At 38.8% G+C, this 25,334-nt stretch overlaps 1 protein-coding gene across 1 annotated transcript in view; it reads left to right on the top strand.

The window, feature by feature from the left end:
- Window positions 1-24,783, top strand: part of DNAI4 (dynein axonemal intermediate chain 4) — a 78,884-nt gene extending 54,101 nt beyond the window's left edge. Inside the window, exons 11-17 of the mRNA XM_080655743.1 lie at window positions 6,480-6,631; window positions 9,389-9,546; window positions 10,393-10,514; window positions 14,411-14,509; window positions 15,381-15,607; window positions 18,146-18,302; window positions 23,521-24,783. Coding sequence (XP_080511869.1) covers window positions 6,480-6,631; window positions 9,389-9,546; window positions 10,393-10,514; window positions 14,411-14,509; window positions 15,381-15,607; window positions 18,146-18,302; window positions 23,521-23,571 — 966 coding nt within the window. The 3' untranslated portion in view covers window positions 23,572-24,783. The remainder of the gene's footprint in view (window positions 1-6,479; window positions 6,632-9,388; window positions 9,547-10,392; window positions 10,515-14,410; window positions 14,510-15,380; window positions 15,608-18,145; window positions 18,303-23,520) is intronic.
- Window positions 24,784-25,334: the final 551 nt, after the last annotated feature.

The raw sequence follows: 25,334 nt of genomic DNA, 5'->3' as shown, positions 1-25,334 counted from the left end.
TGCTGTGGCTATTCGGGGTCTTTTTTTATTCCAGATGAATTTTTGGAGAGTTCTTTCTAGGTCTGTGAAATATGCTGTTGGTATTTTAATGGGGAGTGCATTGAATCTATAGATTGCTTTGGGTAGTATGGACATTTTGATGATGTTGATTCTACCAATCCATGAACATGGTATGTTCTTCCATCTGTTTACATCTTCCTCTATCTCTTTTTTCAGTGTCCTGTAGTTTTCCGCATATAGGTCTTTTACCTCCTTGGTTAGGTTTATTCCTAAGTATCTTAATTTTTTTGGTGCGATGGAAAATGGGATTGCTTTTTTAGTCTCTCTTTCTGTAAGTTCACTGTTGGTGTATAGAAATGCCATAGATTTCTTGGCGTTAATTTTGTATCCTGCTACATTGCCAAATTCATTTATTAAGTCTGTTAGTTTTTTGATAGAGTCTTTCGGGTTTTTTATGTACAATATCATGTCATCTGCAAATAAGGACAGCTTTACTTCTTCTTTTCCAATTTGGATGCCTTTTATTTCTTCTTCTTGTCTAATTGCAATGGCTAATACTTCCAGTACTATGTCAAACAGGAGTGGTGAGAGTGGGCATCCTTGTCTTGTTCCTGTTCTTAGGGGAAATGGTTTTAGTTTTTGCCCATTGAGTATGATGTTAGCTGTGGGTTTATCATATATAGCTTTTATGATGTTGAGGTATGATCCTTCTATTCCCACCTTGTTGAGAGTTTTTATCAAGAAAGGGTGTTGGATTTTGTCAAATGCTTTTTCTGCATCAATTGATATGACTATGTGATTTTTATCTTTCAATTTGTTTATGTGATGTATCACATTTATTGATTTTCGGATATTGAACCATCCTTGCATTCCTGGGATAAACCCTACTTGGTCATGGTGTATGATCTTTCTGATGTACTGCTGGATCCGATTTGCTAGAATTTTGTTGAGGATTTTGGCATCTACATTCATGAGGGATATTGGCCTGTAATTCTCTTTCATTGTGTTGTCTTTATCTGGTTTTGGTATTAGGGTGATGCTGGCTTCATAGAAGGAGCTTGGAAGTGTTCCTTCCTCTTGAATTTTTTGGAATAGTCTGAGGAGGATAGGTTTTATTTCTTCCTTGAATGTTTGGTAAAACTCTCCTGTGAAGCCGTCTGGCCCCGGGCTTTTGTTTGCCGGGAGCTCTTTGATGACTGCTTCAATTTCTTCCATAGTTACTGGCATATTGAGCTGTTTAGATTCTTCCTGATTGAGTTTTGGAAGGTTATATTTTTCTAGGAATATGTCCATTTCCTCCAGGTTGTCCAGTTTGTTGGAATAGAGTTGTTCGTAGTATTTTTTAACAATCCTTTGTATTTCGGCGGGATCTGTTGTTATTTCACCTCTTTCATTTCTGATTTTGTTTATTTGGGTCCTCTCTCTTTGCTTCTTGGTGAGCCTGGCTAGAGTTTCATCAATCTTGTTCATCCTTTTAAAGAGCCAGCTCTTGGTTTTGTTGATCTTTTGTATTGTTTTTTTGGTCTCTATGTCGCTTATCTCCGCTCTGATCTTTATCACTTCCTTCCTTCTGCTTACACTGGGCTTTTCTTGTTGCTCTCTTTCTAACTCTTTGAGTTGTAGGGTTAGGTAATTTATTACCATTGTTTCTTGTTTTTCTGAAGTAGGCTTGTAGATCTATGAACTTCCCTCTCAAGACTGCTTTCACTGTGACCCATAGATTTTGGATTGTTGTGTTTTCATTGTCATTTGTTGCCATGATGTTTTTTATTTCTTCTTTGATCTCTCTGGTAACCCAGACATTGTTTAATAGCATGCTATTTAGTCTCCATGTGTTTGATTTTTTTGGATTGTTTTTATTGTAGTTGATTTCCAGTTTTATGCCACTGTGATCTGAGAAGATGCTTGATATGAGTTCTATCTTCTTGAATTTGAAGAGACTTTCCCTGTGACCCAATATATGGTCTATCTTTGAAAATGACCCATGTGCACTTGAGAAGAATGTATATTCTGTGGCTTTGGGGTGAAATGTCCTGAAGATGTCAATTAATTCCATCTGGTCTAGTGAGTCATTTAGTATTGATGTTTCTTTGCTAATTTTTTGTTTAGAGGATTTGTCCAATGGTGATAGTGGGGTATTAAAGTCCCCTACTATGATTGTATTGCTGTCAATCTCTCCCTTGATATCTTCCAGGAGTTATTTTATGTATTTGGGTGCTCCTGTATTGGGTGGGTATATGTTTACCAGAGTTATTTCTTCTTGTTGGATTGTTCCCTTTAGTATTATGAAGTGGCCTTCCTTATCTCTTGTTATGTCCTTCAGTTTGAGATCTAATTTGTCCGATATAAGTATTGCTACCCCAGCTTTTTTTTCAGTTCCATTTGCCTGGAAAACCTTTTTCCATCCCTTCACCCTCAGTCTGTGTGCGTCTTTTTTTCTGAGGTGGGTTTCTTGTAGACAGCAGATATATGGGTCTTGTTTTCTTATCCAATCCATTACCCTATGTCTTTTGATTGGGGCGTTTAATTCATTTACATTTAAAGTTATTGATAGGTGCTTATTTGTCGCCATGTTTCTTCTTTACCCCTGTGTTCCTTCTTTGCTTCCTATTTATTCTTTTTACAGCAGACCCTTTAGCATTTCTTACATTGCTGGTTTGGTGGTAATAAACTCCCTTAATCCTTTTTTCTGTGAAGCTCCTGATTTCACCCTCAATTTTGATTGATAGCCTTGCTGGGTACAGTATTCTTGGATTCAGACCCTTCCTTTGCATGACTTTGTATATTTCATTCCATTCCCTTCCGGCCTGATGAGTTTCTGTTGAGAAATCAGTTGCTAGTCTGATGGGGGTTCCTTTGTATGTAACTTTCTGTCTCTCTCTGGCCGCTTTTAAGATTCTTACTTTGTCGTTAGTGTTTGCCAATTTAATTATGATGTGCCTTGGCGTCGGTCTTTTGGGGTTCATTTTGCTTGGGACTCTGTGAGCTTCTTGGATTTGTGTGGGTTTTTTCTTCTCTATATCAGGGATATTTTCTGTCATTATTTCTTCAAATAGGTTTTCTATTCCTTGCTCAGCTTCCTTTCCTTCTGGAACCCCTATTATGCGGATGTTGTTTTGTTTCGTGTTGTCCCAAAGTTCCCTTAGGCTTTCCTCCTGCCTTTTAATTTTTTTTTCTAGAAGTTGCTCTACTTGGGTATTTTTTCCCATCTTGTCTTCTAGCTCACTGATGCGGTCCTCTGCTTCTTCTAGTCTACTCTTGATGCTTTCTATTGAGTTCTTTACAGCAGCGATGTCATTTTTCATTTCTTCTTGGTTCTTCTTCATTTCCTCTTGGTTCTTGCTCATTGTCGAATTTGTCTTCCATTCTTTTCAGCCACCTTATGACCATTTCTCTGAATTCTTTTTCTGGAAGGTTGCTTGCTTCCATTTCGTTTACTTCCTTTTCTGGTGATGCCTGCTTTTCTTTCATATGCGGGCTGTGTCTTTGTCTCCCCATGGTCTCTCTTCTCTGGGTGTCTGGTTATGTAGTTCTCTCTCTCCTGCGTCAATTTAAAGGCACAAAATACAGCACTACCAGGTACAACACACAAGGCACTGAACAGGAATGTATTCACGATATTAATAACCTCCAATAAAGGTGACCACCGGAGAAAGGCAAATTAGGGGATATTAGAGAAAGAAGAAGAGGAAAAAGAAAGAAAGAAGAAGAAAAAAAAAGGGGGGTGTCAAAATGAAATTGGGAAAAGGGAAAAAAAAAGAAGAAAAAAAAGTAAGAGAGACAAGAAAGAGACTAAGAGAGAAAGGGAAACAGACTATATATATTGGGGATAAAACTCCAATAGAGCAATCACTTATCCCAGCAAATGCCAGCAACAAGTACCTGGGGATTAATACAAACTACAACACCAACTAATATTGAGTGAGGCAAGGGAAAGCTGAAGCACTAAACAAACAAAAAATAAACAAAAGAAGAATAAGCAAAACAATCTCACAAAAAAGCATAAAAATTCGATATAATCTACATTCAAGCGAACAACAACAAAAGGACAGAGAGAAACACAATTTTTTGGATAGTTAAGACAGCGAAGAGAGAGGTGTGTATGGACTTGGAGCAGGGGATTGGAGATTAGATATATAAGTAGGGTGAAATTTTAAAAGGGGGTAAACAGAAAGAATAGGGAAAATCTAAAGCAGGAAAGGGGTAAGATAAACAGGACACTGAAAAGGGAAAAGTGAGGAAGAGAGTGATGGCATAAAGGTAGATTTGAGATAGAGTAAAATGATGCTAAAGGAAAGATAAAAATAGAATGTAGAACATTAATCCCAAAACAAAATGAAGAGAAAATAAAATGACACTTAAAAAAAAAAAAAAAGATAAAATAGCAGTAGTAATAATACGGATTGAAAATAAAAATGTAATAATTAAAAAGGTAAAATCAAGTGAGGAAAAAAATTAGTTTCTTGAGTAAAAGATGCAAAAAATGAAAATAAAAAAGTAAAAAATAAAAATAAAATGTGGAGTAGTGAAGGTCATTCACTTCCTCTGTTGTTCTGTTTGGCACGCCTGTTTCTCAGTCCGGACAGTATTGCAGTTCCCTGTGTTCCACTGCTCTTCAGTGATGTAAGCCAGTCCTGATTTTAAGCAGGCGGTGTGTCTTAATTCGTATTCCTTTATTTTTGATTACACAAGAGTCAATTTGTGATTCAGCCCCTGGGTGGCAGTGTTTCTGGATTGACTTCCGGGTTTATCTATGGCCTCTCTAGGGAGTGTTAGAGCCGGTTTGTGGGAGTGGGCTGCCTCAGAGCTGGCTCTCGGATGGTCACTCCCCGCTCCGATCCCCAGGTTCCAGAAAAACAACTTTCCCCTGCAGTCTCCCAGGGTGTCCCCAACTGGGTGAACCTATGAATTGGGCTTAGTAATCAGAAGCAAGAATTTCAAGAGGAAAAAGCCCAAGTGTGCGCACTCCATGGCTGCGCGTAAGTCTAGCACACCCCTGGAATTCTTAGGGTGTCCCTGCACTTCAGATCAAAATGGGTTGCTTTTTAGAGAGCCCTTCTGTTAGCAGCTCTGAGGACCCCCTTCCACATTCACAGATCACGCCAGCCCCAGCAGCCACCGATTTTTCTAGGCACAGACTTCCCTGGTCCTCCAGCTCCCACAAAACGCACGTTCCTCTCTCGCGCTGGGACCAGAGACCTCACCTTATCCTAGGCGAAATCTGACCTTTCCGTGGTGGAGTGTAGAGCTCCTCTGAACCCGTGTGTTTGCGCCAATTGGGGAGCGTTGTTCTGGGGCTCGCAGCTGTTCCGTGGGTGCCGCAGTTGTGGATTCTCAGGCTTCCGATAAGCTCCACTTTCCGGTTCCAGATGGCGGCGACTCCGCGTCCAAGCCCGCAGCTCCGGGAGGGGACCCAGCCGCAGTGGGAGCTGCCAGGTCAGGGGAACCCCGTCTAGCAGTCTCCCACCTTCTTCTGGAGTTCAGCTGTCCCCCACCTTGCCAACAAACACTCCTAGTGCGACCCTCAGCTGTTCTTTCTTTCTGCTCCGGGACAAGGCTTGGAACACGTCTGTCTATTCCGCCGCCATTTTTCTCCTCCAATACTGGGTTGTTTCTTAATATATGAATAACTCCTTATCACCCTATAAGATAGATTTCTGTTATTCTCAACTGATATAAAATAGGTTAATATGACCATCTTATTGCCATGAACTTTTCAAAGAGAATAAATAGGAATCAACCATTTGTGTGTGTGTGTGCTAAATTGCCCCAGCAATTTGTTACTTTATAGCTTTACATTTAGTTTTAATTCACAACTGAAATGTAAAGTAAAAAACTTAGAAAAGTATCAGGAGAGCATATGAAAATAGAGTTTTTATAAATATTCCCACTTTTGTTAGGAAGATGGGTTTATATAGGATAAGAGAAAGGAAGAAGCAATTTTAAACAGGTAGAAGGATTGACATAAGATTCATCATCAGTAGGTTGTCTTCTTTTCCATGTAGGGTGTTAAAAACAAGAAAGGATTTAGATTAGACATTGAAACAAACAAATAAAACGCTTGACAGAATTGTAGGAAAGTATCTTAGAGACTTTTGGAGCTTCTTCTATCTTTGTTTTGAAACAGATAGGAATGTATATGTTAGATAATTTGTTTGGAGCCCATTATTTGTTTCTTTAAGAATGTAGACCTGTATTGATCAAACAAATACTATTGAAAGTTGCCAATATATGATAATTATTATAGAAGCCCATCTTGTATTTCTTAAAATTATTGTGCTCTGAGAATTCATCAAAGGAAGGGAAAGGAGGTTTTGTTCTTATCTATTCTGAAACTTAGGAAGAGAAAAGGAACTTAATGTAGACTAACTCTTCTCACATCCCCATTGGCACTAAACTACACTTCAGCCATCATCAGACCCTACCTACTGCGGTGTACAAAACCAAGTTTAACATGTAACATAGTAATTTTTTTTCAGTGGCCAGAACGTATTTATCAGAGTCTGTATGGAGTTACTGCTGTGGATTTTTCAATTGGAGCACCCAACCTTTTAGCAGTTGGCTATCACAATGGCACCATTGCAGTTTATAATGTACAGAGCAACGTTAATGTTCCAGTTCTGGATAGCAGGTGAGGATCCAAGAATTAGTGTGGGATCCCTTAACACGACCCGCATGGTTCAGGGCCCACTCAGGGTCCGGTTTCTGGAGGAGGCAACACACTAAAATGAAGAGAGAGACTAGAAAAGAGTTAATTTAGGAAAATGGGGGGCCAGGCGAAAGTCAACCTCTAGTGGGAAGACTACCGCTAGGCTCTGGCCTTGCTATCCGTTTTATTGAGGCTATGGGATACACCCATTACCCTTAAGCAGCTTTGGGAAACACCCATAGCCCTTAAGCAGGTAATAAGCAGATTATCATATCAGTAAGGATTTACATGATTACAAGATGGGGAAGTTGCCTCAGTTACCATTGTCTCAATTAGATAGGGAGTGGTTGGCTTTGACCTTTCAGAGCTTCAAGGTTGACCAGCCTCTTTCTATTAGTGAGACAATGATTGGTTTCCGGCAAATTAGATAAATGTAGAATACATGCTTATTTAGAGAGAAGTAAAAATTTAATGTTATTTGGTTTTGAGTGAATGTTTACATTGTTACTGATAATGGTACCATTATTTTTCAAACATTTAATAATTTCTCCTATTTTCTCTCCAGCTGGAATGCTTTTCTCTAACATCTCCTTTATCTTCTCTGCCCACCTCACCAACAAATTTCCTTTGGCTTGACAGTTTTATGCTCATTCTTTTTTAAAGAAAAATGTTTTCTCAATTTTATTGAGATATAACTGAAATATTGTACATATTTAGGTTGTACAATCTGATTTTTTAAAGGTGTACAATGCGATGATTGAATATTTGTATACATTGTGAAATGACCACAATCAAATTAATTAACACATCCATCTCCTCAGATAGTTACTAAGTAGTGAGAAAATTTAAGGTCTACTAGCAAACTTCAAGTATATAATACAGTACCATTAACTATAATCACCATGCTGTACATTAGATTTTCAGAAATGACTCATAACTGAAAGTTTATACCCTTGATTGCTGTGGTATCACCTCCTCAAGGAAACATTCCCATTTCTTTCTTTTGTGCATGCTATACACAAATTTATCACAGCTATATCATGCTGTGATATAAATTGTTTATGTATATATCATTCTCCTGAGGAGGCTGTAAGCTTTTTTGAGGGCAAGAATTAAGTCTTGTTTATCTTTGCATGCTCAATACATGCATCACATGATATTAGATAAGTAACAGGATTACAGTAAGAGTTTAAGAATGAATGAATGAATGTAAACATACAATGCAATATATAGATAATGTATTATAGAATTGTACACTTGAAACCTATTTAATTTTATTAACCAATGCCAGCCCAATAAGTTTAATGAAAAAGAAACATATAGAACTCTTAAAAGAAAAAAAAAGAATGAATGAATAAATGAGTCATATTGAGAAAATAAAAAAGTTAAAGGGGGAAGATATTGAATATATTAGGTTTTTGTATGGTAATAGACCAGATATCAATGGGGCAAAAATGAGGTAGAATATTTATGTTAGTTTTGAGTAAACTTTGCTGGAACTGAATGGAAATAGACATTAAAGCAGAAGTTCTTAAGCTTAACTTTGAAATTATTTGCATAGTTTTGTAAGTGGGGGCCTTTCTGCTTATTTCCAGGAAGAGGGTCCATAAATTTTACCATAAAATCAAAGAAATCTATGATTTTAAAAAGATTCAGAATTATTATTTTGGAGAGTTTGCATTAAAAAAAATCAAAGGATTCAGTACGAGGAACAGAGCAAGCCACTAATCTGATAGAAAAACAGTCAGTAATATGACAAGTGATTTAAAAATTCACTGAGAAGTGAATAAAACTTAAACAACTTATTCATTTAAACTATGGAAAATCCTTATAAAGATACTTATATTCAATATGTATAAAATAAGCTAAAATTAAAACAATTTAACTAGGAAAAAATAAAAGGAATAAAGTAAGTGAAATAAATTTTTAAAAGAAAGGAAATAATTTGCTTTTGTATTTGTTATGGGAGCCAATAGAATTAATGGCAGTAACAATTTTCTTTTTTAAGAAATGAGAAAAACGGCAGTGAATATTAAGTGGCAAAGTGATTATTTTTCCTGTTTTTCAAAATATTTAAATTAAAAATCCAGTCCTATCTAATAAAGAGGGAATATGCTAATTGACTGTCACACCTTCACAAAGATGGAGGTGCCGACAGCCAATAAGGAGGGAATATGCTAATTGACGGCCATGCCCTCAAAGATGGCAGCACCCATGGCCACAAGATGGCTGCGCCCAGTCCCCTCAGCCCCACCGGGGTGGCAGGCACGCTGCACGGCCAGGCCTGCTCCCAGGCGGGTTTATCCGCTCTGCAAGCCTGCCTCCAGAGTCCCCCAGTTCCCTCAGGCCCCCAGCCTCCCAGGGCCAGCCCGAGGTACAGACAAGCCTCACATGGCGGCTGCCCATCCGCCCAGAGCGCCCAAGGCTCAGGTAACCAGGGCCGGTCGAGGCTTGTGCTGCCGGCAGTGGCAGCAGCAGAGGTGTGATGGGGGCGTCGCTTTCCCCTGATTGCCAAGTTGCCTCCTGCCCCTGAAGGCTCCTGAGGGGGCAGGTCGGGCTGAGGGTCCCCCCATCCAGTACATGAATTTTCATGCACCAGGCCTCTAGTTTTCAACAATAAAAGCACTCTATAAGTAGGTTATGGTGCTCTATGGTGTTGTCCTTATCACTTGTACTCTAAGTCTTTTTTAAAAAAAATTCTTATAATGAGTCTATATTTGGTACTTTTCTCTGTTTCAGTGAATCACCTCAAAAACATTTGGAACCTATATGGCAACTACAGTGGATAGAACAAGATCGAGGAACAACAGGTGATGACAAGAGAGAAATACTAGTTTCTATATCAGCAGATGGAAGAATCGCCAAATGGGTTATACGCAAAGGACTGGACTGTCATGGTAAAAAAAAAATACTACTAATACATAGATATCAAATTAACTTTCTCTTGTTACAGGCTGAATTAAAAACTCCTAGTAAACCATGTGTAAGAAGTGACAAATTTTGGTTTTGCTAAATAAGAAAATAAAACTGGGCTTGGTCATTTTCTTTCTAAGCATCTAGTTTGGGTATTTGCTAATTTTAACCTAATCTCATGCAGAAGATGGCAGAAATCATTATTTGCCGAAGGGACATATTATATCTGCAATACTTTTTCATGTGATAAATAAGATATATATTTTTCTTTTTCTTTTTTTTTTCTTTTTTTTTTTTTTTTACCATTCTGAAATAATTTTAATAAACTGGTTTGGGAACAGTTTAGAATTTCAGTTGAAACTAGTAACACTCTCAAACAACACTATTATGTTTGCAAACTTAGTTTTCTAAGGCAGGAAACATTTTTCCCTATTCTCTCCCATTCTTTTTTCCATTTATTTATCTTTTCCCTGCCTCATTCTAAAAATTAGTTCAGATGCCCTGACAGTTGTCTATATAATTGCTTGGAATGATGGCACCGATGTAGCAGAAACAGCGTTATATGTATTAAATCACATGGCAATTGATTTTCTTCCCGTGGTATGTACTTGCTCCACTCACCATCCTAGCTTCCTCTAACTACTAAGAACCCCAAATTGGTCCCAGGGAAAGCACTTAAAACCTTATATTTTCAGAGCCATGGAAAAAAAAGATCAAATGGCGAAATCACACTAATATCTCCCCGTGAAGGAAATAAAAATCTGTGAATCTCACAATTTGAAACCCTTGGGGGACCTAAGAAATGTAATGTATTTTTTCTTTAAATAAAGATTTGATGCGTTTGAAGCGAACTACTGCCAGCAGCAGCAAAAAAGGAGGAGAAAAGGAAAAGAAAGGTGAAGCTTTGATATCTCGTCAAGCTCCTGGGATGTGTTTTGCTTTTCATCCCAAGGTAAATTATTTCAATCCATGATTTACTATTGCACATAACAACTTTCAATAATGGAAGTATTTTAAGATATAAAGCAAGACAAAAAGTTAGCATGTTAACTAATATTGTGCCTTGTAAGTAAGAAAATAACAAACATAGCTGTCAACCAAAGGTAGTATGGCACATTCCAGTTGACTATACTCTGCCTTATCTACTTTCCAGAGGAAAGGTCTGTGTTTCTGAGGAACTATGGCAAGATCCTCTTTACAACTGCATGTACAATGAGTGTCCCTGCTTGCCCTTCGTGTCTGCTCTGCTGCTCTATTATTCCTATAGAAACCAAATGTACCTTATAGTCCTCTAGATCCTCCATGTGAGGGGTTGCTCTTACGATTCTAGGCATCAGGAAGACTACTTAACACACTGTGCACCAGAAGTTTTGTTGCTAGCTTTACCCAGTGGCCAGATAAGTTTCTATTGAACGAGTACAAAAACATTTTACAAAGTATCATACTTTAAAAAGATATTAGCTTGTAGGAACATGTAATAAATAACTTCAAAATGCAATGGGTATTTAATTTTAGGCATGCCTTTAACAAGTATGTAAGCTGAAAGTTTATTGTAGATGGAATTAGATCCCTGCTGCATCCATCATACACAAAAAAACTTTTAGAAGAAAATGTAGGAGAATATATCTATGACCTCAAAGTAGGAAAAATCTTCTTAAACAAGGCACAGAAAAGTACCATATATGTATCTACACTAATAAAAGAGAAACATACAAATTAACCATCACTCTGCTACACCCACCAGCCAATCAGGAACGAGTATGCAAATTAACTCAACAAAGATGGAAGTGGCCATGGAGCTGGAGCAAGCAGGAGGCTTGGTTTGCCCCCAGCGATGGAGGAAGCCAAGCTTCCCGCCCGCCCTGGCTGGCCCTGGCCTCCGCTCAAGGATACAAAGTTTCAATTATAGAAGATAAATAAATCCCAGATACCTGCTTCCAGCTGGCCCTGGCCTCCACTCAAGGAGGCGCTGAAAAAAAAAAAAAAGAAAAGAATAAAAGCCCCTTACCCAGGCTGGCCACACCCCTATGGGGTGAGGGTCCCCACTGGGGGGCTTGGCCAGCCTGCAAACAGCCATCAGCCTCTCACCCAGGCTGGCCAGGCACCCTAGTGGGGACCCCCACCCTGAAGGGGGTGTGGCCAGACTGCAAACAGCCCTCATCCCCTCACCCAGGCTGTCCAGGCACTCCAGTGGGGACCCCCACCCTAAATGGGGTGTGGCCAGCCTGAAAAGAGCCCTCAGTCCCTCACCCAGGCTGGCCACACCCCCATGGGGTGAGGGTCCCTGCTGGGGGGCTTGGCCAGCCTGCAAAGAGCCATCAGCCCCTCATCCAGGCTGGCCACACCCCCATGGAGTAAGAGTCCCTGCTGGGGGGCATGGCCAGCCTGCAAACAGACATCAGACCCTCACCCAGGCTGGCCAGGCACCCCAGTAGGGACCCCCACCCTGAAGGGGGTATGGCCAGCCTGAAAACGGCCCTCAGCCCCTCACCCAGGTTGGCCACGCCCCCCGAGCAGGGACTCTCACCCCATGGGGGCATGGCAGGCCTGCAAACCAACACAGGCCTCTCGCCCAGGCCGCCCCACGCCCCAAGGGAACCCCCACCCTGATCTGGGACACCCTTCAGGGCAAACCAGCTGGCCCCCACCCGTGCACCATGCCTCTATCTATACTAATAAAAGGGTAACATACTAATTAGACTGGAAGACCTTCCAGGAGACCTTCCGGATGTTCTTCTGGACAAAGCCATGGTGGCAGGGCCGAGGTAGAGGTGGTTAGAGGCCAAGAGGGGAGGGCAGTTGTGGGTGATCAGGCTGGTGGGGGAAGGCCATTGGGGGTGATCAGGCCGGCGGGGGGGGGCAGTTGGGGGTGAGCAGACCAGCAGGGGGGCCAGTTGGGGGCGAGCAGGCTGTCAGTGGGGGTCAGTTGGGGGTGATCAGGACAGTAGGGGGAGGGGCAGTTTGGAGTGAGCAGGCCAGCAGGGGGGGAAGTTGGAGGTGAGCAGGCCAGCAGGGGAGGCAGTTGGGGGCGAGCAGGTTGGCTGCGGGGGCAGTTGGGGGTGAGCAGGCCAGCCGGCAGAGTGGTTAGGGGCAATCAGGCAGGCAGGTAGGTGAGCGGTAAGGAGCCAGCAGTCCTGGATTGCGAGAGGGATGTCCGACTGCTGGTTTAGGCCCGATCCCTGTAAACTGGCAGTAGGACATCCTTCGAGGGGTCCCAGATTGGAGAGGGTACAGGCCGGGCTGAGGGACACCCCCCCCCCATGCACCAATTTCAGGCACTGGGCCTCTAGTATACTAAAAATAGCCTAGGTGGTCATCACGCCCTCATGCCGTGATGCCTTCATGCCATCACAAGGAGGCTGCATGTGCAGCGGGTGTGCGCAGGTGGGCAGGGACTTGATGCTGCATGCGTGGCGTAGAGGCGGGGCCCAGCGGCCGCTCCATGCACGAGACCTGGGGGTCCTGCGGCTCCACGTGCCACAAAGGCGGGGCCTGGCGGCTGCTCCGCGCAACAAGGCCTGGGGGTCCCGTGCCTGTGCGTGCCATGGAGGCAGGACCCCCGGCTCCGGCCTACCTCTTTGGGGGAATCTATCAAGGAGCGCTGTGGTCCCGGGTCTTGCGCGATTTCGCGCGCTGGGTCACTAATAGATATATATTAATACCAGCTATATTAAAATGAGAGCTGCTATTTACCAAAAGACACCAAAAAATAAGAAGCCATACACTGGGAGAAGATATTTGCAATATATTTAATAGATAAATAATATGTAATAGAACACATATATAACTTACACAAATAAATATGAAAAGGAGAGATTATTAGTAAAATAGTCCAGAGATGTGAACAGAAGAGGAAATAAGTGTGCTCAACATTGTTAATATTCACATACATGGCAATCTAAACCATTAGGTATAATTATACACTTAATAGATGGCAAAATTTAACATGTCTGATATAACCAACTGTTGAAGAGAATGTGGGTTAAAGGGAACTTTTATTTACTGCTGAATGTAAACTAGTAATGCTACTTGGTGGGGCGGGGCGGGGGGGGGGGTAGATTTTACTTTTTGTGTAATTTAAAATTGCATATACCCCATGATCTATTATTTGCATTCTTAAGTACTGGTACACACTAGAACAGCATGTCTAAAATTTTAATGTACATATAAATTATTTGGAAATCTTGTGAAAATGCAGATTATGATTCAGTAGATCTGGGGTAAGGCGAGATTCTGCAGTTCTAAAATGCTCTCAGGTGATTCTGACCCCACATAGTTAGGACATAAAACACTTACTTTCAGACTTTCTAACTATGACATTTTTCACTATAGGAAATACATTTAAAATCCTTATTTAATACAAACATTTTGTTATAGATTTCTGAGACACCATCTAGTTCAATTTCTCATTCCCAGCAAGAACCATTTCCTTAGCATTATATAGACAAATAGCTATTATTAAGTCATCTTCTTGACTAGTTCTTTCGAAAGAATACTTACTAGTTCCCTGGACTGCTAGTTCCAGTGAGAGATAGCTCTAAGTGTTAAAAAGTACTTCCTCATTTTAAGCCAATGTTTGTCCATGTAATTTCTAGATAGGATGCTAAGTTATATCCTCTATTCCAGCAAAAAACAAATCTATATTTTCTATGCACAGTAGGTCTTCAGGTAGTTTAATTATTGTAAAATCATGATAGAAAGAAAAAGACAACAGACAACTATCTTAAGTTAGTATTTCTAGTTTTGGTTCTTGAATTGATTTTAATATATCTTGAATGGTCTAATCTTCTGTTTAGCACATTGACTAATGTATCAAAAGCCAATGCATTTTGATTTTTTGTGTTGTAGGACACAAATATCTATTTGGCTGGCACTGAAGAAGGTCATATTCACAAATGTTCTTGTTCATACAATGAACAATACCTAGATACCTACAGAGGACATAAGGTTAGTTTAATTATAGTAAGTATGGAAAATGTATCTTGAAATATTTCTGAAACAATAATATCATTATGCATAGTATTTTAAACATGCAATACATTTACACCTTCAGAGTTAAAAATATCAACTCAAAATAAGTGCTTGCTTGCATGGAAACCACCAATATTGTGTGGGGCATTGTATTTGGCCTCCAGATAGCCTCAATTTTTTCTTGCACATTATGGAAGTCACAATTTTTATTTGTTTCTGACTTTGTTTATGATAACATGCTGATCCCAAAGTAAAATTGTCTATTGCATATCCCTGTTCTGCATATCTTTTATAATTGTTCCATCTATATTTTCTTCATTTTTTAACACTCCATATATATATATATATACTTTAAATGTTTGACTTTTTAAAAAATATTTTTGTTGATTTTTTACAGAGAGGAAGGGAGAGGGAGAGAGAGTTAGAAACATCGATGAGAGAGAAACATCGATCAGCTGCACACCTCCTACTGGGGATATGCCTGCAACCAAGGTACATGCCCTTGGCCGGAATCGAACCTGGGACCCTTGAGTCCGCAGGCTGACACTCTATCCACTGAGCCAAACCGGTTAGGGCAACACTCCTTATATTTTTAAGTCAATATGTATAATATGTATTAATATTTAGTGAGTATTGTATCAACTATTTTTAAATGTTTTTGTATGGCATAATTTAGAGAAGATTCAATTTATGACATTGCTTTCAGCTAAAATAATACCCATATAATAACGCATGGTGGATAAATCTTCTAGAAATCTTAGCATTTTAAATTTGTTGGTGAAGTTTAAAGTATCAGATATTAAATACTATTTACCTATGTGTTTTAATTTATTTTTTTAAATTTAAGGGTCCAGTGTATAAAATAGCATGGAATCCGTTCTGTCACGATGTGTTCTTAAGCTGTTCTGCAGATTGGGGCGTTATTATATGGCAACAGGAAAATAACAAGCCTTTTTTGAGTTTTTATCCAACGACTTACGTTGTTTATGATGTTGCCTGGTCCCCGAAATCATCCTATATATTTGCAGCTGCAAATGAGAACAGAGTGGAGATTTGGGACCTTCACATCAGTACGTAAGTATTAATATCTTTCTTGTGGATGTTTCTAGTAGAAGCAGGTCAAACTAAATGATACCTGAAAGTTTTGACATTGGTTACAGAGACCTGTACAGGGTGGGGCAAAAGTAGATTTACAGTTGTTCATATGGAAAATAATGCAATACTTAATAAATAACACAAGAATAAACTGTGTTTTGTGTACTCACAACTGTAAACCTACTTTTCCCCCACCCTGTATTTACTTTGAAACAAGGACTATAATAGTTTATACTATGAGAGTTCTTTAAGAATAAAGATGTATGCCAGGATGCTATATTAATATTAATTACTTATGTGGTTCTAAACATATTTGAATGAAAATAGGTTATATTGTCCTGGCCAGTGTGGCTCAGTTAATTGGATATAGTCCCATACACCAAAAGGGTGCCTTTCCATTCCCGGTCAGGGCACATGCCTGGGTTGCGGGCTCTATCCCCGTGTGTGTGGGACATGCCGGAGGCAACCAATCACTGTGTCAATGCCACATCGATGTTTCTCTCTCACCCCTCATCCTTTCTCACTCTCTAAAAATCAATAAAAATCAATAAAAAAGGTTACATTATTCATATCCTCAAATGATTAAATGTTGATATATAATATCATAACTACCTTTAATTTAGTTAACCATTTTAAATTGCCTGGTTTATAGGAGAATATAGAGAGGTGGCTAATTTTTTTTAACTAAATATTTTCTACAATAAGATAAAGAAAAGAAACAAAATAATTATTTTTTACAATATTTACATATTTTCCTACCTGTTTCAAAACATATTCAAAGGGGAATTCGGTTAATTAAAATTTTTTTATTTAAGGTGTTACATCAAAGTTATTAGACTGTCATCTACACCCACTTATGCTTTTTTTTTTTCTTTTGTTAATCCTCACCCAAGGATGTTTTTCCATTGATTTTTTAGAGAGAGTGGAAGAGAGAGGGAAAGACAGAGAGAAACATCAATGTGAGCGAGACACATCGATTGGTTGCCTCCTGCACAGGCCCTGACTAGGGCCAGGGCCAGGGAGGAGCTTGCAACCAAGGTACATGCCCTTGACCGGAATTGAACCCGGGACCCTTTGGTCCACAGGCCAACGCTCTGTCCACTGAGACAAACTGGCTAGGGCCACTTATGCGTTTTAATATGCAAGTTTATATAATGCTGCCATAAAATGTTTAATGATTCCACTTCAATTAGAAAATATTGGAGATCTTTATGCTTGTTTTAGCATAAGGAGCAGGGAAAAACATTCTTGTTTAAAATAAATGATGACCCTGGCTAGTTAGCTCAGTTACTTAGAGCATTGTCCCAATACGCCAAGGTTGGGGGTTCAATCTCCGGTCAGGACACATACAAGAAGCAACCAATGACTGCATAAATAAGTGGAACAACAAATGTTTTTCTCTCTCCTTTCCTCTCTCAAATCAGTAAATTAAAAAAAAATTTTTAGATAAATGATGGAAAATTCAATGGGTTTATTCTTAATGGCAAAATCCGCCCCCCCACCCCAGAAGTTAATAGTTTAGTAACTTTAAAATTTTGTCATGGCTTGTTCTATAAAACAGCTTGAACCAAAAATAAAAGATTATATCACAAATCAATTTATTCTTGAATATGAGATGATTACTGTCTGATTTTAATTTTTCTAATAAAACTGAAGCTCCTAAGACTGCATTTCTTCAGAAGAAATATTCAAGTTGCTGCTTCGTTTGTTTTTTAAGGTAATCAGTGGATGCTTTGGATGACCAAGAGTAGGAAAAATTCTTGTTCAAAATGTTTTTTATGTTTCAGAGGTTCATTTGGACCTAAACATACTTTTATTAAAATAAATTTATTATTTAAGGAGTTGCATTAGTCAGGGAAACACAACAATTAAAGAGAGGGAGGGAGAGAAGAAGGAAGGAAGGGAGAGACGGAAGGAGGGTGGGATGGGGAGAGAGAGAGAATGAGAGAGAGAGAGAGATTTAAAGGAATCGGCTCACAGCTTTGTGGTGGCTGGCAAGTCTCAAATCTTCATGACAGGCTGGTAAGCTGGCCTTTTCGTCAGGAGTCCATGTTGCAGAAGTCCACTTCGGGGAATTTAGTCTTTTCTCTTAAGGCCTTCAACAAATTGAATGAGTCCGACCCGTGTTCTCTAGGATAATCTGCTATAGTCAAATTCTACTGATTTAAATGTTAATCATATTAAGAAAAAATACCTTCACAGCAACGTGTAGACTGGTGTTTGACCAAATAACTGAGCACATAGCCTAGCCAAGTTAATACATAAAATTAACCATGATTGGAGTTTAAACTTAAAAGTTCTCACCTTTAATTGTACATTGCTTTAATTTATCTAGTTGAAATTAAAAGTTTTGATTGGATAAGGATTAAGAAGCAGTTATTTTGATTTTGAAAATGCTTAAGCTTTTGATTTTTATTGCATAAAATTGCAAAAAATATTTCAGACTTCTCTTAAGCCTGAATATACAAAGAGCATATTAACAACAACTGAACTTACAGAGAACATGTTTTATTACAGTTTGGATCCTCTAATTGTGAATGTTGCTAACCCTGGAATCAAGTTCACAACTGTTCTCTTCGCTAAACAAACAGACTGCCTTCTAGTGGGAGACAGTGATGGACAGGTTGCTGTGTATGAACTGAGAAATATGCCCACTGCTTTGACTTCTAGCCGGGTAAGACTCAAAGTCAAAATTTTATGTAATTGTATGATTTTATTTAGTTGCAAGTTTGTGTCATGCAAGGGATTTACATTTCTTATATCTTAAGTGTGGTGCAATGGAAAAAATGTAAGTCACAAGAGCTGCTACCTACTTGGCATGATTCCTATCTGTTCTCTGTAAAATTAGAATAATGATGTTGTTGAGCATAAGATTTATAAATGTTATATGGAAGAACTTAAAATTGTACCTAGTATTTACATAGAATTTAATAGCTGTTACATATAGCTGACAAATTTACTGAAAATATACAAAAACTTTTACAAGAAATAATATTTTTAGATATTATCCAATGTTCCTAAAATAGGCATTTGTTTCTATTAGTTTAGCATTATCCTTAGTCCCTTTCTCTGATCTTCAAATACCAAAGCTTTGTTGTAAAACTTTGACAAGCAAAGTAATATCAAAAATGTCCATTATCTGTAAGGTAGCTTTTCAAGTTTTTTCTATTTCTTAGGTTTAAATTTCTATTTTAAGGAGTAATCTGGCAAATATTACAGTAAATACAATAAACATGTTAAAAACATTAAAATATTCAGAAATCGATAAGGAAAAACACTAAGACTCCAGTAGAGCGTGGACAATGATTGAAAACTTCATTCACAAAAAAATGACTAGTAATTTATATTTTAAAATTGAACCTTACTAATAATTAAATAAAAAAATTATTACATTAAATTAACATGTGATAGCATTTTCATATGTCAAATTAACAAAGATTTTTTTTTTAATGGAACTGCTCAGTACTGGCAAACATTTGATAAGATAGGTCCTTGGCTATACTGATGTTTGGAATAGAAATTGGTGTAACTTCTTTGGAAGCAAATTAGCAATATGAGCCAAGACTATCCACTTCTGGGACTCTATCTTGTAGAAATATTCATAAAGGCAATCAAATAAGTTAATTATAGCATTATTTGAATTGATTAAAAAAAGAAAAAGAAGAAGGAAACAACTTAAATATCCAACCAGAGAAAAATATGGCCAGGGAAGGCAGATGTGTTGATAAGATTTGGGTCACATGTCGGAGGTAGAGTTCTACCCCAATCATAACTTTATTTGACTATAAATGCTAAATAAGTAAATAAACAAATGGAAAATACATAAAAATAAATTAAAATCACAAATTTATTTGTTAGGTAATTTAATATGACAGATTCTCTTATATATAACTAGAGGCCCATTGCAGGAAGATTCCTGCAAGAATAGGGCTTCCTGCGGCTGACTCTGCCGCCCCGCCTGCTTCCCTCCCATCTCCGCCACCCCGCCTACTTCCCTCCCTTCTCTGCCACCCCACTTGCTTCTCCGCAGCTTTGCTCCCTTCTGCAGTGCTTGGCTTCCTTCTATGCTGTCTTCAGTCTTCGCTCTGTGCCTGGATATGCAAATCAACCGCCATCTTGGTTGGGTTAATTTGCATACTCATTCCTGATTGGCTGGTGGGCGTGGCTTGTGGCGTAGGGGAGGTATGGTCAATTTGCATGTTTCTTTTTATTAGATAGGATAAATATTTAAAATACAAAATATATAGCCCAAGGGTTTGGCTCAGTGGATAGAGTGTCAGCCTGTGGACTGAAGGGTCCCAGGTTCAATTCTGGTCAAGGGCACATGCTCAGGTTATGGGCTTGATCCCCAATAGGGGGCGTGCAGGAGGCAGCCAATCACTGATTCTCTGTTATCATTGATGTTTCTCTCCCTTCCTATCTGAAATCAATAAAAATATATTTATAAAAATAAAATAAAATACAAAATATATACAAATTCCTTAATACAAAAATAGCAAAATTATCTGTTTGATTTGCTGCATTATTTCCATATACAATTCTTATTCTTCTGAGGGTAAAATATATTTTCTCAATAAAGAAACAAATGAAACATTCTAAGTAGTTTTGGAGATTATTTTCTCAACTGGCTGAGATGCATATTGACTGTAGACATTTAAGGGGATTTTCCTAACTGCCAGGCCGAGCCCTGTTGCACTGTTGATTTGTCATTGTCCTCCATTTGGAGAGGTCTCAAAGCCCTTGTCTCCTAAAGTCTAGTTACAGATTACTTACATTCTCCATCCTTTGATAGAGCTCTGCAACATGTGTGCTACATCACTTGATAGATTTCTATCAAGTGACGGGAACAACCTAAATGATCATCAGTGGAGAACTGGTTAAGTAAAATATAGCCCATTCACCTGAGTGACTACAATACCAAAGTTTAAATGATGTATCTTTGAATGTGTCAATATGACACATTTTGAATATATCTTAAAAAACATAGTGTTGAGTGATAAAAGCAAATTTCATGAAAGGAAGTACAAATATGATTTTGTAATATTATTTAAACACAAAAATTAAAACTGTGTTCTTAGGCATACTTATAGTTAGTAAATGTATAGACTGGAAGGTGGAAGACAATGTTTCATTTTTATGTTTGGATTTGAATCAGTTAGAGACTTTTTTTTTTTTTTTTGTGAGCAGTATGCCATGAAAGCAGAAAGTAGGCAAAACTCAGAGAGTCTGAACATTTTTGGCAAACTAGTGTGTGTGTGAGTGTTGTGAGTGTGTGTGTGTGTGTGTGTGTATGTGTGTTTTAATGATTTCAATGCTGGTGAGCAAAATTTTCTTTTAACAAATATATTTCATAAATTAGTAAATAAATATAGTTTTCTAATACAAATAAGTCTCATGCTTTTGGTCACAATATTCTAAAGGTTAAAGATTATATTTCTGGGAGATTAAATTATTAATCAGTTTTTACATTACTTATTGTCAAACACGAGCTTAACTGATATAGCTCTTTTGTAACTTTTCAGAGAATTATAATCATAACAGTAATTTGAAGTCTCAAAGTAATTAATGCCAAACCATTATTTTCTATCAAGATATCTTATCAAGTAACATTATGATCTATAATTTCCCCATTAATTTTAACCAAGAGTGAATAAAAATTTTGGAAGGCTTATGATTTCATTCTATAGGAAAAATCTGTACCAAATTTGTGGTAAAGGCTGCCTCTGGGAAGTGAATGCTGAGAGAAGAACAGCATTGGGGAGGGCTGCAAAGGGAACTTTAACGTTATCAGTATGGTTTTATTTCTTTTATTAAAAAGTATCCAAGGCTGCCCTAACCAGTATTGCTCTGTGGTCAGAGCATTGGATTGTGCACGGAAGGGTCATGGGTTTGATTCCTGGTCAAGGGCATATACTTGGGTTGCAGGTTCAATCCTTGGCCAGTTCAGGGCACATGCACGAGGTAACCAACTAATTTGTCTCTCTCACATAGATGTCTCTCTCTCTCTCTTCCCGCCCCGCCCCCCTTGCTCCCTACCACTCTCTAAAAATCAATGGAAAAAATATCCTCAGGTGAAAATTAACAAAACAAGACAGGTCTCCAAGGCAAAGATGACATTTGTTGGTTTGGAGTAGATATGTGTTTCCCAAGGCCAAGGACCATGTATGCTGCAGCAGGGTTCACTGGGGAAACCCATGGAGAAAGCAGTTTTAAGACCACAACTCCCCCGTATCTCTGCATTGCCCATCACTCTTTGTGATGGTCTTGCACAGCAGGAGGAGGAGAAGGAGAAGGAGCAGGAGAAGGAGAAGGAGAAGGATCTTTGGTCTATGGAGGTTTTGAGTGATGAGATTTCTGAAACTCTGGCCCCTCCCTGATGTGATAAAAAACCAGAATACTATTGTGTTGTGACATAGCAGAACATTGGCTGCAGCCCTATCCTATCAAGTCAGGGTTCGTGGTTTGGGGTAACATCAGTCTGGTGCCTGGCATGAACAGGCACCTGGGATCCAAGCCTTGCAATTATAGCAAGTGATGTAGCCAGTTGTCAACAGGATTAACCAACACGTTAGCATTTATTGGTGTTGAAGCACAAATTCCTCTCCTGGCATGATGGGAATTGATTGCTAGGGGCCCAAGTCTTGTATTGTGCAGATTATGGTTCAAGCATTTGGTAGAAGCCAGTTTCAATGGGACGGTGCATGAAGAAACTCCCTTTCTGGAGGCAGCCTGTAGAGAATTACTCTTGGATATTATTTCTACTCTTATGTTTCAGTGTACAAATGTTTGTCATGTTATTCTATGTACTTGGGCTTTTACCTTTTTCTTCCCCAAATTAAAGAAAAAATAAAAGATAAGTAAAATCTTCAAAATGGGGTTTTAGAAACGTAAAACACACACACACACAATAAATTCATGCTGAGAGACACAGAAGGCAGAAAAAAATACACCATTCTTTCAGAAAATATTTACTAAGTATGCACTATGGCAGGGTCTATTTGGGGCACTAGAATATAATAGTGAACAAATTATGGAAGTGATCTATTATATTTGCCCAAGTGAGAACGAACTAGAAAGAGATGGGTTTGAGAAGCAACCTGGGAACCGACTGGGAGTGTCAGGACTTGAAGGATGGAAGGAATGCCACAGAGAATTATGGTACCAGCTAAAAGACAGGAACTGGCCTACATGTTAGCTGAGGTGTTTATAACTCTTTAGAGTTTATAGGACACTTTCACATATATTAGCTCATTCAACTTTTAGAACACGCTTTAGAAGTAGAGAGAGGTTAACTGTTTCTAGACATAAGTGATTTTCTCAAGATTACCTTGACTGTGTGATTGGGAAATCTCCAGACTTCTGCTCCCAATTCCCATCTTTTCACTGTATCTTTCTTAAAAACTTACCTCCCCTCTTTGGTTTCATCCTCTTACATATGATCATTTTACCCCTTTAGTACAAAGGTCATTATTATTACATGAAATACATAATCCACATAGAAATTCAGACATTTTACTCTCTCTAAATCAAGTACCGTATTACAGATCACAAAAAAGCCTAAGATAATATTAAGACTAAAGGTTATTTTACAGATGAGAAAATTCAGCTTTATGCATTAAGCTAAACAGGAGCTTCCAGAATTGTCTCTTTACTGAATTCTTATACAACTGTTTATCAAACTTCAGTAAAAGAGTCTTTCATAGAAAAGAGCAGATTTATACTAGGATTTGTTTCCTTTTTACAATCTTATTGGATGCCCTCTATATGTGTATCACTAATTTATATGTATTTTTTAACTTATAAATTTTAAATGACAATTTAAAGACTACTTTACCTCTTAATTTGTGTTTTATTGCATTGTAATTGTGTAACTTTTTTTTTTTCTTTTCCAGAGAGATGTGATAGATAGTTTGCTTGGACCAAGGTCAAATCAACCAGGATAAATTGTCATTACTGATATCCTTTCTTGTTAATTGTTTTTTTTTTAAGGAACAATGTTTAATATCTAATAGTCTGATTGGATGCAGTAAGCTGGGACTTTGATTTTAGAAAACAATATTTAATGTATAACTTCTATTTGAACTTAATAGAAATTTAATCAACCTTTATTTCAGAGATATGTTGTTAGTTTTTTATCCAAGCTAATTGTAAGGGTATTGTTGGGATTTTCTTAATTTTTGAAAGATACTCCTACTCCATTTCTTAATCATATTCCAAGTACACATACATACTTATAAAATGTCTATGTATGTTAGAAAATTATTATTCCTTTAGAAGAAAAGCTTGGGAGTTATTAGAATTACTTAAGCAAAAATCTTTATTAAGTCCAAGTTCTATACACATTTAAATCTTCTGTTTTCCAAGGTTTGTGAATTATGCAGGTGTTAGTATTAAGAAAATACTGGATTCTCATATTCAACTTTAAATCAATATTCATCCTCTTAGATCTGAGAGCTGAGCTATAGAACTTTATTAGACTATTTGACAAGCAAAAGACATGACAGCAAAAGTTAGAATTGCACTGTTTGGCCAGCAGGCATGACACTCCCAGTTCAAGGAGAAGAGTTAGTCTGGGACACATCAGGGCTCCCTCCTAGGCATGCCCAGAATCTATACCCAGACTTAAGTGGGCCCACAGAGAAAATAGAAAGTCCCTGATCTATAGTTTGCATCAGGATGTTATTTTATAATGAATTCCAGGGCAAACTTGTGGCAATAGAAGGAGTAGGAGACAGTAACTCCTCCAAACATAGATTGCTAACAGTCTGTTCCATGCTATTTGTTTCAACAAGTCTTGGGTTTCGTTAACTGAGGCTGATGGACAGTATAGCCTATAAAGCATGTTACGTGAGGAGGACAAGACAAGGCATTTAAAACTCACTAAACTCTCTAAAAAGATATATATTAAAAACTGAGAATGCAATCCGTGCAACAGTGGGAACTACCTTTCACAAGTATCAATTCCTTCAACATCTCCATTTCTTTGGAGCCATCCTTTAAACAAAAGCAAGGCAACTTTTAGGTAGACTGAGATCTTAGGTCAGGCTATAAGGAATATACATTTCCTATTGGTTAAGTCTATTATAATACATCCCCTTGTCTTTCTGACTTTCCATAGCACTCTGTGCAACAAAATAAAAACTTGATTTTATTGGAAAAAAAGTGTTTCTTTTTATTTTGTACTAGAGGCCCGGTGAACGAAATTTGTGCATGGGGGCGGGGGGGGGGGGTGTCCCTCAGTCCAGCCTGCACCCTCTCCAATCTGAGACCCCTCGAGGGATGTCCGACTGCCCATTTAGGCCCGATCCCGGTGGGCTCGGGCCTAAATGGGCAGTTGGACATCCCTCTCACAATCCAGGACTGCTGGCTCCCAACTGCTCGCCTGCCTGCCTTCCTGATTGCCCCTAACCGCTTCTGCCTGCCAGCCTGGTCACCCCTTAACCACTCCCCTGCCAGCCTGATTGATGCCTAACTGCTCCCCTGCCAGCCTGTTTTCCCTTAACTGCCCTCCCCTGCAGGCCTGGTCACTCCTAACTGCCCCCCCCTGCAGGCCTGGGGTCACCCCTAACTGCCCTTCCCTGCAGGCCTGGTCCCTCCCAACTGCTTTCCCCTGCAGGCCTGGGTCCCTCCCAACTGCCCTCCCTTGCAGGCCTGGTCCCTCCCAACTGCCCTCCCTTGCTGGCCATCTTGTGGTGGCCATCTTGTG

This window comes from Plecotus auritus, assembly GCF_963455305.1.
Source record: "Plecotus auritus genome assembly, chromosome: 2".
Classification (NCBI taxonomy): Eukaryota; Metazoa; Chordata; class Mammalia; order Chiroptera; family Vespertilionidae; genus Plecotus; species Plecotus auritus.
This window is presented reverse-complemented; position numbering and strand designations above follow the sequence as displayed.